At 35.9% G+C, this 13859-nt stretch overlaps 1 protein-coding gene across 4 annotated transcripts in view; it reads left to right on the forward strand.

Annotated features, from left to right (window-relative positions):
* The window catches only part of cyth1b (cytohesin 1b), a 72627-nt gene that overhangs the window by 5600 nt on the left and 53168 nt on the right, over positions 1-13859 (forward strand). The window contains exon 1 of one of the 4 annotated variants that reach the window (XM_016489328.1): positions 5033-5531. The exons of 1 other annotated variant lie outside the window; for it this stretch is intronic. In XM_016489328.1, coding sequence (XP_016344814.1) covers positions 5453-5531 — 79 coding nt within the window. In that variant the 5' untranslated portion in view covers positions 5033-5452. Of the gene's footprint in view, positions 1-5032; positions 5532-6771; positions 6829-13859 lie in introns of those variants that run through there. 2 more of the 4 variants (XM_016489326.1, XM_016489329.1) reach the window with 2 other exon arrangements.

Consider the following 13859-nt stretch of genomic DNA (forward strand, 5'->3'; position numbering starts at 1 on the left):
TCCTATTATTGAAATGGGTTAGATATGATCTGCCATAATGAACTACTGAAATAGATCATCCCTTAAAGATAACCAATTTTAATATTGTTGCTTATACTGTACTTCTCCTTTCTGAAGGTTATGCTTTCATTATTGAGCCTCAAGTATAGATTTCTGTTTGTAAATGTAATTTGTCAGTACATTTAAAGGAGTTTAGTTCATCCATAAATAAAGATTATGTCATTATTTATTCACCTTAATGTCATTTCAAACCTGGAAGACTTTCTTTGTTCTACAGAAGATATATTAAGGAATTATAAGCAATGCACTGATAATTTTTCTATGCAATTACAATTGTTCAAAGATCAAAGACTGGAGGTTTCCGAATCAAAAACCGAATCAGTCACATTCATCAAAATGTCAAGATTCAATTGAATCACAAGATAAAACGTTTTGTGGTTTTCGGAAAAACGAAAGTAATACAGGTTTGGTACAACATGAGGGCGAGTAAATTATTTCAGATTGATTACAGTGATTACAGATGTTCATATTTTGGGTAATGCTTCTTTAAGAGTCACACGAGGTTGTGTATGTGCTTATTAATTCTGTGAGCTGGTTCATCCCTATAGGGAAAACAAACCCACAGATGTTAAATGAAAGCTTTTACTGCTGGCATATGATGCTGGTTGGCTTGGAAATGGCCTTTCATTACTGCCGAATAGCTCTTCTACACTTATCTTCCTTTGAACCATATTTTTATTGTCTGTGCTTACATTGTATTGTTTTACCTGCTAAATATTATTGGTAATTTCACCTGTCCCCTAATGTACAATGTATCCACTGGGGAACAGAAATGACCATAATACAGGGATACTCAAAGTCTGGCTCATCACAACAGTCTGGATTTGTGGGGCAATTTATTTGCGTTTCCATTTCTGCACTTCAACTGAGCATCACGACACCAGACAACAGAAAGCCAGCTATTATAATGAACAAATCTGTCTAAACTGCAAGCCAGCGTGTCCATTATAATGCCGTGTAGACAGCCTTGCTGATTATAATTGTCTTCTTGTTTTGTTGCTTGTGTGCGGTGTAGACAGTGTAAAACTTGTATTTAAAGGATATCACAAAATGACTACCAATTTACTTTTTTTACAAAGCAAAGCACCAGAATATAAGTTTGTCATAAGTGATTAGTACCAAGTATCAGGTTGTTGTCGCATATTGAAACGGTCAAACTGTCCCATATAATGTTTTATATATACACACACACACACACACACACACACACACATATATATATATATATATATATATAGGTCTGAATACTTTCCGTACCCACTGTATATACTTATATATACTTATATATATACTTATATAATACCTATCTATCTTTTAAAAAACAATATTTAAATATATGAGTGCGTATGTGATTTCTTTAGCAGAAACTCTTTTTCTTTTGCACTTTTGTCTTGATTTATCCTCATTCTCATTTTCAATTCTTGTGCATCTGTATTCTCAGTTAATTAACAGAACAACTGGACGTATTTGGGCCACATATGACTAGAACATATGGCCAAAAAAGTGTTAGTTTCAGAATGATGAAGCAGAAAAGTTATTGGAATAAATATTTGATGGGAAACCCAAGCTTCTGACCATTATGGTTCAGAATCCATTCTTTCAGTTTCGCAGTTCTGTGGGCCTTTGAAACAGAGGGGCCGAATGAGCGACATCAACGCTTAGTGGACTCTGCTGACGCCGGGCTGGCATTTATTGGGCCTCTAGCTCTTCAGCTGTGCAGACACAGAATTCGTGGCAAAGTCCCGAGTCCGCACCTACAGTACTGTTCATCTGCCGTCATGGCATTTTTCAGAACTACACGAGGTTAAGGTAAAAACATTGATAGTTTATGTTGGTGTTTTTTCTGATGCTTAAATTGATTGATTTGTACTGATTTTGGTGTGCTGAATAAACACAGGGTCTTCAGGGTTAATTTTGAGGGTGCCAGTGCAAAGGATCTTTTATTGTTTAGCACAGCTGCAGATTTTGACAGTCATATATGTCTTGTAAAAGGGCTTTGGAACAGAAGTGTTGTGAAATGTCTTGGTCCTGATGTTTGGGCACTCAACTCACCAGGGAAAAGCTGTGTTTTTAAAAGTCCTGCTGACTAACCTTTCAAATACAACTCGCATGTCATTTTCCCCTGTTCTTTTTTCCTCTAGCTGCGGGGTGCCCTCCCAGTCTCAAACGTTCATTTAGAAAAGACTGAAAAGAGAGAAAGGAAAAGGCTTTTTATTTCTCTGTAGTCCTGAGTCAATGCAAAAGCTCAAGACTGTGAACATTAATGTTTGTTGGTGAAGTTGTGACGATAAAATTATCTTGATATGCTCAGGTATGCTTTTTTAATTAATACTTTTATTCAACCAGGATTATTCAACAAGTGACTTTTACATTGCTACAAAAGATTTCTATTTCAGATAAGTGTTGCTTATTTGAATTGTCTATTAATCAAAGAAACATGAAAAAAAAATCTATCAGCTTTGGCATCAAAGGAATAAATTAAATTTTAAAATATTCAAATACAGATCAAATTGTTATTTTGAATTGAAATAATATTTCACAATATTACTGTTTTTACTGTAATTTATATATGTAATTATGTATTATATATTATATATATATATATATATATATATGTATGTGTGTGTGTGTGTGTGTATTATAATTTGCGTATAATACTTTCTTTTAAATGTCTTTTTCAATTACATTTTGTAAAAGTATTTTTAGATGAAAGGAGACTACAATAGGACAACAAAAATCTGCTCATTTCCTTAATAGTGGTGTAACCTGTTGGTTAAAGATCCTGTTGGTTAAAGACCAAACAGTTGTAGGTTTATGAAAGATCTCCATTGTAAGCCCAGGTTGTTCTAAAGGGACTCTCTGTAATACGTGTGCTGAGAATCACTGTGAATAATAGCTTCAGCTAAATGTCAAATTAGTCATTTCATTTTTATTTGTTGTCTATATTTTGAGCATGATGAAAGTTTTTGATCATGCTTCATTATTGGAAGGTGTCAGGAACCACTAGTAAACAGCTGAGAACTGAACTCATGACATTTGTGGCCCTGGACCACAAAACCAATCATAAGGGTCATTTTTGAAATTCAGATCATCTGAAAGCTGAATAAATAAGCTTTCCATTGATGTATGGGATGTATAGGACAATATTTGGCCGAGATACAACTGAGGGTGCAAAAAAATCAAAATATTGAGAAAATCGCCTTTAAAGTTGTCCAAATTAAGTTCTTAGCAATGGATATTACTAATCAAAAATTAGGTTTTGATATATTTATGGTAGGAAATTTACAAAATATCTTCATGGAACATGATCTTTACTTAATATCCTAATGATTTTTGGCATAAAAGAAAAATCGATAATTTTGACCCATACAAAGTGTTTTTGGCTATTGCTACAAATATACCTGTGCTGCTTATGACTGGTTTTGAGGTCCGGGGTCACATTTTATCTGACACCTTCAGGAATGCATCTTAGAAAATTGTAAAAATAGGGAATGTAAAATTCTAAATTAATGTAGTAAATTGATTATTTTATATTTTGGATAAGTTTGACAGGAATTGTGTGATTTAAATACATGGGTGTGAATGGAAGGAGAGGAAGGGTGTCAACCCACAGAAGAGGGAAAGAAGATAAAATGAGGAAAGTACGTTGGAAAGTACTGGGTGGACTTTCCAGCAGGATCTCCCAAATGGCTCCCCTCTGAGACCACAGTTTGGGGATGTTCCCAGATGGTCTAATGGCTGCAAAACATTGTCAAATCTTATAATTGTAATACATTTGCTTTGAAGAGCAAACCGTTGTTAAATACAAGCAACCTAAAGAGAAAATTCTGTCATTATTTTGTGTTGTTTCTCAAATTTCTCATATTGAGAAAAAAACAATATGATATGAAAGAATTTTTTTTTGGGGGGACCTGTCCCTTTAAATTAGCGATTAACTTAAAGATCCTTCGTAAATGACTTGTAAAATTCATACAATCAAGCTAGTCTCCAGTCTTTAAAAAGTTAAACATTTCTTTTTTTGACAAGCTGAGATTGTTATTTGAGGGTAGTGTTCTGTTCCCGTTTCATGACACATGACCAGAAACAAGTCGGCGATATCAGCAGTCTTACAATTCAACAGTATTGCACACACAAGTCACACATGCTTTTTTAGAAACATCGCACATGCAACCACATTTTTGTCGGGCTTGCAAGTTCAGCATGAATATGTACGGTCAACATTTATCTACAGAATATAGTGATTTTCAACCAAAACTCACATGAAAATATAAATTGCATAAAGTGGTGATTTGTATAAGTTCAAATGGGAGTTTGTAATGGTTCCAAATGGGAGTTTTCACAGTGATTCCATAGATGAACCATTTTGGGTTCCCAAAAGAACCTTTCAGTGAAAGAACCTTTTAAAAAGAACCATTTTTTCACACAGCTTTTTCCACTATAAAGAACCTTTAAAGGTTCTTCATGCAACCATCGATTATAAAGAACCTTTATTTTTGAGAATGAAGGTCCACCCATAACCCTGTCCCTCAACATAACTGTCACTGGGGCGTAAGTAGATTGTATAAAAGCATCCAAATAGATTGTACAGATTAGACACTATTTGCCAGAACATTTTTACAAATTGCCATGATATTGTGTTGCGATTTTCATCATGAAAGATATTTCTTGTAATATAAGTATTTAAAATGCCTCTATGAACAAGCAATTACCGTAGAAACAACCACACAAATGCAAAATGCACTGATGCAAAAGCACCAATCTGGGAGCATGTGGGTTTCAGAGGGTCTCAACCTAGCACAATGCACACGTGTCTGCAGGCGTACATTTATAGATGGGGTGGGTGATCTCGTGATTCTCCATGAGTAAACATATACATGCCCTTCAAAACCACGCGTGGCTCAGATGCCCGAGATGGTTGAGCTCTGACTAAACTGCACTCTGTGCTTGTGGGAGTGAGTGGGGAGGTGTTCTGGGAGGTGCGGATGAGCTTGTGCTTATGTCTATGTAAATTATTCTCCACCAAAGCATTTCAGCGCCACAGCAGAGACTTCAGTGTTATAGACACAGAAAGCCCTGGATGGTAAAGTGGCAGTGAGTACGAAGAGAGAGAGAGAAGGAGGAGAGACAATACAAGGAGAGAAGTCAGTGAGTGAGATTGCGAGACGAGCGCACAGTGGAGCAGAGAGCAGCGTTGTGGAGGTCTTTGCTTTGGAATCTGTCGGACAGCAAAATTCATGATAAAGACACGTGTTACATTAAGTATCAACATTTCAACAAGTTCTGCTTTCGCACAAAAGGGGAAGTAGCTTGTGTTTTCTCTCTCGTCGCTCACAGGGACTTACTTCTCACAATCGCACTTTCATATTCAAAGTGAAACGGGGACAGTTGAGATATGGGGACGGTGAGCGAACTCTGTGCGTCCAGCTTCCAGGCGTTCTTGTGTCCCACTGTTTGCCCGGCTCCTCCAGCAGGTGGGTCTGTCATTATGTGCATGTGCTGAAAAAAAATAATGGTGTAGGATTTCCTTTGAAACAATTTTCATTCAGAAATTGCTAGTGAATTTCACAGCAAGTAACACATTGAATTAAATGTGACATTTTGAAGTAGAATGACTGAAATAGTATTTACTCCAATAATCTTTGCTTTACTTACAACTTTAAAGAGTCATTTTTACAGTGAAATCTGGGACTTTTTCAGACTGTTTAAAGGGGTCATGAAATGCATGTTCAGATCTTTATATTATGAAGGTTAGTCTGGAGGCTAGCTTATATAGTTTTTTTCACCAAAAAGTTCAAATGAAGATTTCAGATGCAAAAGCCTCTTAAGTGCCGTTTGAAATTTTCTTCTAAAATGAGCATCTTTATCAGGCTCCTATGTGTAGGTTCAGTAATTTCACTTTAATAGCAATGAATAGATTATTTTCATTGCCATTAAAGTGAAATAACTGAACATAAACATAGGAGCCTGAGAAAAATGCACATTTTAGAAGAAATTTCAAACGGCACTTAGAGGCTTTTGCATCTGAACGCTTCAAATATTTGTAAAAATTGTCATTCTCTGTCAAACACACTCGCCGGGAGCCTGCATACAGGGCAGAGTGCTGTCATACAGTGCCTTTGCGCTACGGGCATCCCAAGTTTGAATCCTGACTTAAGGACCTTTCCTGATCCCGCCCCTACCTCTCTCCCACTTCACTTCCTGTCAGTTGTGATCTGTCCTATTGTAATAAAGGCGAAAATGCAAAGCAGCATGTTGCACATAATTAAGAAAACATTCCAAAATAAACTTCAGCCATGTGTATCCAACAATTTGATCTTTCAAATAAGTATGCACAGTTTTTAGAGGTGCAGTTTGTCTACATTCAGGGACAGAACAACTCCTGACAGTCTTTCTAGACATTCCCTCACAGCAGTATCAGTCTTGTGATTGAACGATAGAGATGAGTTTTTAAGAGCACACCTCCTTGATTTACAGTACATATGAATGTTAAAGGGTGTGTAGAGGAAAATCGTCACGATTTCAAATCATAAAAAATCATATTTTAACCTGGGGAGTTACTGTTGAGGAATGAAGCACACAACATTTTTATTTCCATTTCATGAGCCCTTAAGTGATGCACCCATAATGCTGGAACCATTTGAGATCTGAGTAAAATCACGTGCAGCTGTGTGTTATATCAATCTAGTGTTGTTGCCATGGTGATAAACAGTGTCCCTGGATCATAGAAGTGTTGGATGAGAAACGGAGCTGCCGTCATGGTCATGCAATGTGAGACAAATCATTTGTTTTGTTGATAGAATGTTGCTGGGCTGTTAGAATGAATGGTTTTGATATAATTACTGTTGGAACACTAATAATAGTATCACCATATGATGATCGTGACATGTCCACCTGTTGCCAACTGACCTTCAGTCATGTCCTCTCTATATATACTGTATATCTATAGTAATATGATCAGGTTTCACTGTGGATTTCACCTGCACTGTTCTTTGTGTGCTGAGTCTTGCATGCTTCTGTTTATTTGTTGGTTTTAGCGCTCTCTGCGGGTTTATGCGTGTTTGTTGCTTATCAGTGAGGTTTGAATTAAGTGTTAGAGCTGCTGAGACAATCACTAGGTGAGAGAGAGAGACAGATGAAAGGGTGGGACTGGTGAAGATCCTATTCTGGGTTAATTTTGTTTTTTACATCATAAGAGAAACAATCAGTGACGGGTGTAGATCTGTGGCTTTTTATGTTGGATGGATTTTCTCAGTTTTCTTCTTGCCATCTGTCAGAATTCAATGACAAAATCCCCTAATGGAAATCCTAACCCATAACCCTCAAAGGATGCAGGATTTGAAAACACAAATGCCTGTTTGGATAGATAATGGTTGGTGGTTCATTGCTCAAGATGCTTAATGGAGTTCTCACTTGTGTTTCCTGCAAGTATTAACTTTGTCTCAGATGTTTCTCCTACAATAGATACAAATGAGGCTATTGGTGCCATAAAGTAAACCCCCAGGCACACCAACAACAATAACTATAAAGATAACTATTAGTGTCCACACCAATGGATGATAACATGTTTATTGTATGATATAATGTTGTCACTTTAAATGCTTGTCAGATGGATTCTGATTGGCTCAATGTTTTTACAATACATCAGCTGAAAATGTTGTAAAAGTGATTCAAACAATATTGTTTCTATATGTCAATATGTCAGTATTATCAGTTATGGTGTAGACTTATCTATTCTCACAGAATTATATTTATAGTTACAGTTATCACTGATGTGAACAGTATTTAAGAATATATAGCTGTAAAATAACTTCTAGATAGTATAGTTCATATCTGTTGGTCGTTTTGAATCATTTGGAAAGTTCTGATAAATGTTCATATTGAAAATGTTTGTGTTTAGATTGAGAAATTGTTCAGATCTTTGTTGAAATGATTTTACATCTGTGTTTTTCTTTCCTATTGGCTGAGACATGACATAGTCAACGCTATCTCACAGCCAATTTGTACGTATTTTACAAGGTGGCTAATTCATATGAATTCATACGACTTCACTCGTATGATTTTGTACGATTTCTGTGACTGTTAAGTATAGGGGCGGGGTTAAGTGTGGTCCTTCGTATGAATTCCTACGAATTTGCCACCTCGTAAAATACATACGATTTCTCACAAAATTTGTACATTTTTGACAAGATGGCTAATTCGTGCGAATTTGTATGACCTCACTCATACGAATTAGCCACCTTGTCAAGTATGTACGAATTGCCGTGAGATCAGGTTGGGCATAGTGGGTTGTGCATGTGCTGGTGGCACTCGAGAGCTGTTTTGGGCTGCAGGTTTGAGTCTGGCCTACAAAATGTATCTTGATTGTCCTGTAGTTGAAGCCCCAGAAATAAAAATGCAAACAAAAGATTACAGTTATAGAATGTATGAAGTAGTTTTTGTGTTTACATATTTAGTAATGTAACTTGGGCCTTCCCCATCAATATCACTATTTTTTGGATTTGATAGATGGAAACTGACCATAAATCAGTGCACTATATTATATGTGTTCTTATATTGTTAAATGTACCCCAGTAATGATGCAGTGAATGAACAATACATTAGCTATAATTAGAGATGTAATGACAGATAATAGATTTCTATTCTTACGCTATTCTGTTCGGAGAATATTTTCTTAACTTGTGCTGTGCACTATTTGACCTGGTCATTCTTCACCCCTGGGGGAGTTCATCACACTGTCTGGCTTGTGTTAGTACCCAACCCATTCCCTCCACCCATAAACAGACACATACACACAACATAGCAAATTTTGGACACTACAAAGACACTTTTCCTGGTTTTATGTCACGCTCATCAGAATAATATCAACTGATCATCACTGGTAAGGTATTTATTTTACTATTTACACTAAAACTATAATGTAACTGCAGTAGTGTTCCAAGAGTGATTTGAGCACTGGGATTTTTCACTGTTTGTATCAGTCCGCTTGTCTGTGTTTGCGTGATCCAGACAGACTGTCAGTCTGTGTATTAGTGGTTTGGATTTTTCAGTGACTCTTTCTGCAGATTACATAGTTATGCAAGTAAGTGTTTAAGTGAGCCAATGAATCATTCACTCAACCAAATCATTCAAAAACACTGATTCATAGGAACAAAATATTGTTACTTTGTGCTGATCGAATACATTATTTGTTATTTGCTTTACCAAGCTGTTTTTTCTTGGTAGAGCAATATTTACAATATTGTACATAAAATGTAAATTACTCAATGGTAACTTCTTATATATTGCATATTGAACTGTGCTAAATATAGATACATTCACTAAAGCTATGCCCTAGTTTCTTTGTTATACATTTGAAAGAATGTATTTGATTAATTTGGGTAAGGAACCACAATTAAGAGTCTGTCATACAGAAACCGTGACTTCTTTTTCTTTGTAAAATATATGCATGATGTGATTCCATTTTAGCAAGTCATTTGTCATTACCAAATAACTTTTTTTCTTAAAAAATGGACAGAAAATTCAATGCATTCTTTTGCATGCTCTTTCATTTCTCCAAAAGGGAAGTCATTTACTTTGAGTATATTAAGGGCTGTTCCCATAATGACATTTGAGAATCAAAAAGACAAATATGTGTGTCAAGCTGCTCTTCAGTTCATCACAGACTGACATATTCAGTTCAATTCGATTTTATGTAGCACTTTTAGAATTCATAATACGTATTGTTTTAAAGCCGCTTTACAAAAAGTGTATGTTTTCCATGAAACATTCTGTTAACTGCTCAGAGAGGAGTGTCAGAGTAATATCCATATGGCAGTATTATACAGATATAAGATTATACAGTGAAGCAGACAGCCATAATGAATAAGTTAGACTATAGCTTGTGACCATAATAATTACAATAGAAGGACTGTATTTCATTAGACATTTCACTCTTGGCTGATCATTATCTTAACAAATAGCTTCACATATTAAAACTACTATTGTGTTTTATCATTAGTTAAAAAAACAATATTGAATAAGAAAGGGGAGAGGAGTCCATCTGAAAGGCTAAAGTCAAAGTGACCGATTCTTGGAACACATCTGTATTTTTTTCTTCCACAGGAGGAAGGTGCAATTGAGAGGCCCATTATATGTGCCACCCAAAGCTTTTTACTGTAAAAGTGCTGGTGTGAGAGTCTTTCTCTGAATGAGTAGTGTTTTATCACCACCTCCAAATTCATGTGTGGCTAATGAAGGAGTTTTAAAGAGGTTTAGAGATTTAATGTTTGTATGTTTGTGCTGTACAATTTTAATGTGTGAAATTTTTATGTTTCTTAATGAAGTATACCTTAGAAGAGCTGATTTCCTGTACACAAACAAAAATACTTTTTCTTAGTCAAAATATATGTGTATTGTGTACTATGATTTAGGGCTGAGAGATTTGTGGGAAAAAATCTAATTGTATTTTTTTTTTTAAATAAAAATTTAAATTAAAAATGTGATACTATTTTGTTTTTTTTTTCAGGTTTGCTGTGCTAGTTTGTAGGATTGCACAATTTGGCCAGAATTTTGTAATTTGTAATATGGTTTTAAAATAAAGTAAAACAAAATAAAATTTAATTAATTAAATAAAATTATGATTATTATTACTAAATAAAAATGACTAAATAAAAACAAAATAAGAATTATTGCTTTTGTAATATTTCCCCCAAAACATCTAGAAGAAAGAAAAATAATATAATTTGATTTTACATTGTAACCAGGGTGCGAATCATTACAATGAATCATCACAATCATTGTGTTCATTTAGTAAAAAACACTGAATAGACATTACAGAAAAGTAGCTGAAAAATAAGTAGCTTTAGATAGAAATATTTTAATTCAACATACAAAAATACAAATAAATAGTGAAATATTAAATTATATTAAAAAAGATACTATATACTATATACAACTAAAAGCACCAGCAGGTGGTGGCAAATACCTGTCTTAAGTCAGTGAGTCATTCAATCATTCATTCAATCGATTCGTTCAAACAGCTGATTCATTCAGAAACGAAGCAAGTGACTGCCTTTATGAATGGTTCACTGAATCATTGATTCACTCGATTCGTTTAAAAACGTGGATTCATTAATGAAACACCGCTGTGTGTTGATCAAAGACGCACGTCAGTTCTCCTAGGGCTTTATTTTCATTAGTGAAATTACTGACAATGTGTCTAAAATATAATTATTCACACCTTTACCTTGTCTTCATTTTTACGTAAAAACTGTTATGTAACCTATTTTTGTATTTCTAGTACCAGCCAATGATGATCCTGAACGAAAACACGCAGTGTTTGTTATAGTAACACATGCAGCTTTCACGCGCATCTGACTGACAGAACCGCTGTATTGCTGTTAATGGTTATTTTTTTTCATAAATTCAGTTCAACAGCATTAATTTGAAGAGGGTAAACTTTATCACTCGACTGAATATACACATGCATTTTAGGTGTTCTTGCTCCGTCCAAGCAATAAATGCACGTCTTTGAATGAGCGCTGTAGGCTATAGCATATTCTTCAACCGCTCAGGTACTGTCAATGCGACCCATTTTAGGGGCTGCCAAAATTATATTTTAAAACCAACCAGGGCTATAGAAATGCATATTAATATTTACAAGTAAATCTCCATATTATGCGTATTAATGTTTACAAGTAAATCTCCATATTACGCGTAGGCTAGCCGTCTTTCTATCTGACCCCCCCCTTCTAGTTTTGACGTCCATCAGGGGGGATCAAGCCTCCCCCCACCCCACCCCGTAATTCGCACCCTGATTGATTGTAACTGGATATTGCAATATTGATATCCGTGGCTGTCTTAATTTCTTCATTTTCACTCATTAAACCATCCAACTTTTATATTGATGGGAAACCACAGAGAGGATAACTGCACTAAGCCATATCGCAGTTTCAGTTTTATTTTGATTAATCATGCAGCTCTATTGTGATTCCATTAGTCATGAATCTTTACCAAACCAGGAATCATGGACAGAAAATTCAGTGCATCCTTTATGCATTCTCAGATAACGTTTCTTTATGTAGCGATCAGACAGTCTCCTCCTGTATACGTGTACACATGAGGTTCTTGGTCATAGAAAGCTGCAACGTGAGAATACGTTACTTGCATTGCATTATGCATTGTGTTCCAGCACATTCTGTAATGCAACAATGTGTGACATCAAACCGATCCTACATTGCTGTGTCAATATTAGATCAATATACACTTGGGTGAATCAGCCTAAACATAGCTTACTTATAGTTATCACTGCATATTAAGCTGAGATAGTAAAAAGTATGTTAACATCACAAAAATTAAACACTTCACATTTAGCTTAAACACACACAGAGGGCAGCTGCTCTCAGAATGAGCCTCATAACAAGCCGCTACACTTGAACCAAATTTGACCTGCTAGTTTGCCTAATGCAGGGGTGCCCAAACTCGGTCCTAGAGGGCCGGTGTCCTGCAGAGTTTAGCTCCAACTTGCCTCAACACACCTGCTGGTAAGTTTCTAGTATGCCTATAAGTGCTTGATTAGCTGGTTCAGGTGTGTTTAATTGGGGTTGGAGCTAATCTCTGCAGGACACCGGCCCTCCAGGACCGAGTTTGGGCACCCCTGGCCTAATGCATCCTATTTATGCATATTTGTAAAAACTATTTTTTTTAAGACACACACACAGGATAGAGTTGAATTATTTGATCTGAAGGTTTTTTTTAACTTATTGTAGCTGCCACTGATAATCTACAACAGAAAAAAATGCCTTTGGTCATGAAGAATGGTCATGGAAAACCCTTTTCATTATGTGACTGAAATTGTGTGAACTGAAACACTAAAAAGGGGAAAAAAGTATGAAATGACCTCTTGAAATAAGCTTCCAGGCGCATCTCTGTTAGATTGTTCTAGAAAGTTGGAATGAGAATATGTATGCTTGAGAACAATAGAAAGAAGAGAGAAAGTGACTATATAGCGTAAAGGGGTTATGAAGAGGAGAATGAGTGTGTGAGCAGAGAGAGGTGTGATATGAGTGAAGTGACTCATTTTTGGACTGTGAGCCCATATTATCATGCTGGAGGCAAGTCAGTGCTGCCCACTCATGGATCTCCCATGATGCCGGTGTGGTGGCCCACCAGTTCTTCTGAGGGAGTCACCGTCTGTGATGATAAACAGTGAAGGACGAAACAAATCTTATTTACATCTCTCTTTCTAGCTCTTTTCCAAAATCTAATGAGCTGCCTCGCTGCCTACAGCCTACACAAGCAGCTGCTTTATATGACAGCAGACTGGAATTGGACTTAAGTTGAGTGATTTTCAACACTTTTCAGGAATTCATACAAATAGCAGTTTGTATTTGTAGCTCTTGGGTGATTCAACTCAATAATTGATTTCAATATATAGTCATCATGTTAGGAATGGCACAAATGTTTAAGTATAATTTTGGAACTTTTGGAACTCAATGAAAAACATTCTACATATGAACAGTACATGTGATACTTGTGTGAAAAGGTATCTTTTAAAGGTCACATATTGTACACCTTTCTGGAGTTTTATTTTAGGTTTTGATGTCCTTAAGAATATATATTTGTGGTATAAGTACCAAAAACCATCTCAATATATTTTTACAGCTCCTCTCTCAGGAGCTCTGCTGAGAACAGATCGATTTTGGCCTGTCTAATTAATATTCATGAGCCTCTCTTCTGATTGGCCTGTTGTTTTCTGAGTGACGCACGGCCAGGCCAACCACAGGTAACTAGGGTCAGCCGACGTCACAGCGCTAGCTGGC

This window comes from Sinocyclocheilus anshuiensis, unplaced genomic scaffold (genome assembly GCF_001515605.1).
Source record: "Sinocyclocheilus anshuiensis isolate Anshui unplaced genomic scaffold, SAMN03320099.WGS_v1.1 scaffold1885, whole genome shotgun sequence".
Lineage (NCBI taxonomy): Eukaryota > Metazoa > Chordata > Actinopteri > Cypriniformes > Cyprinidae > Sinocyclocheilus > Sinocyclocheilus anshuiensis.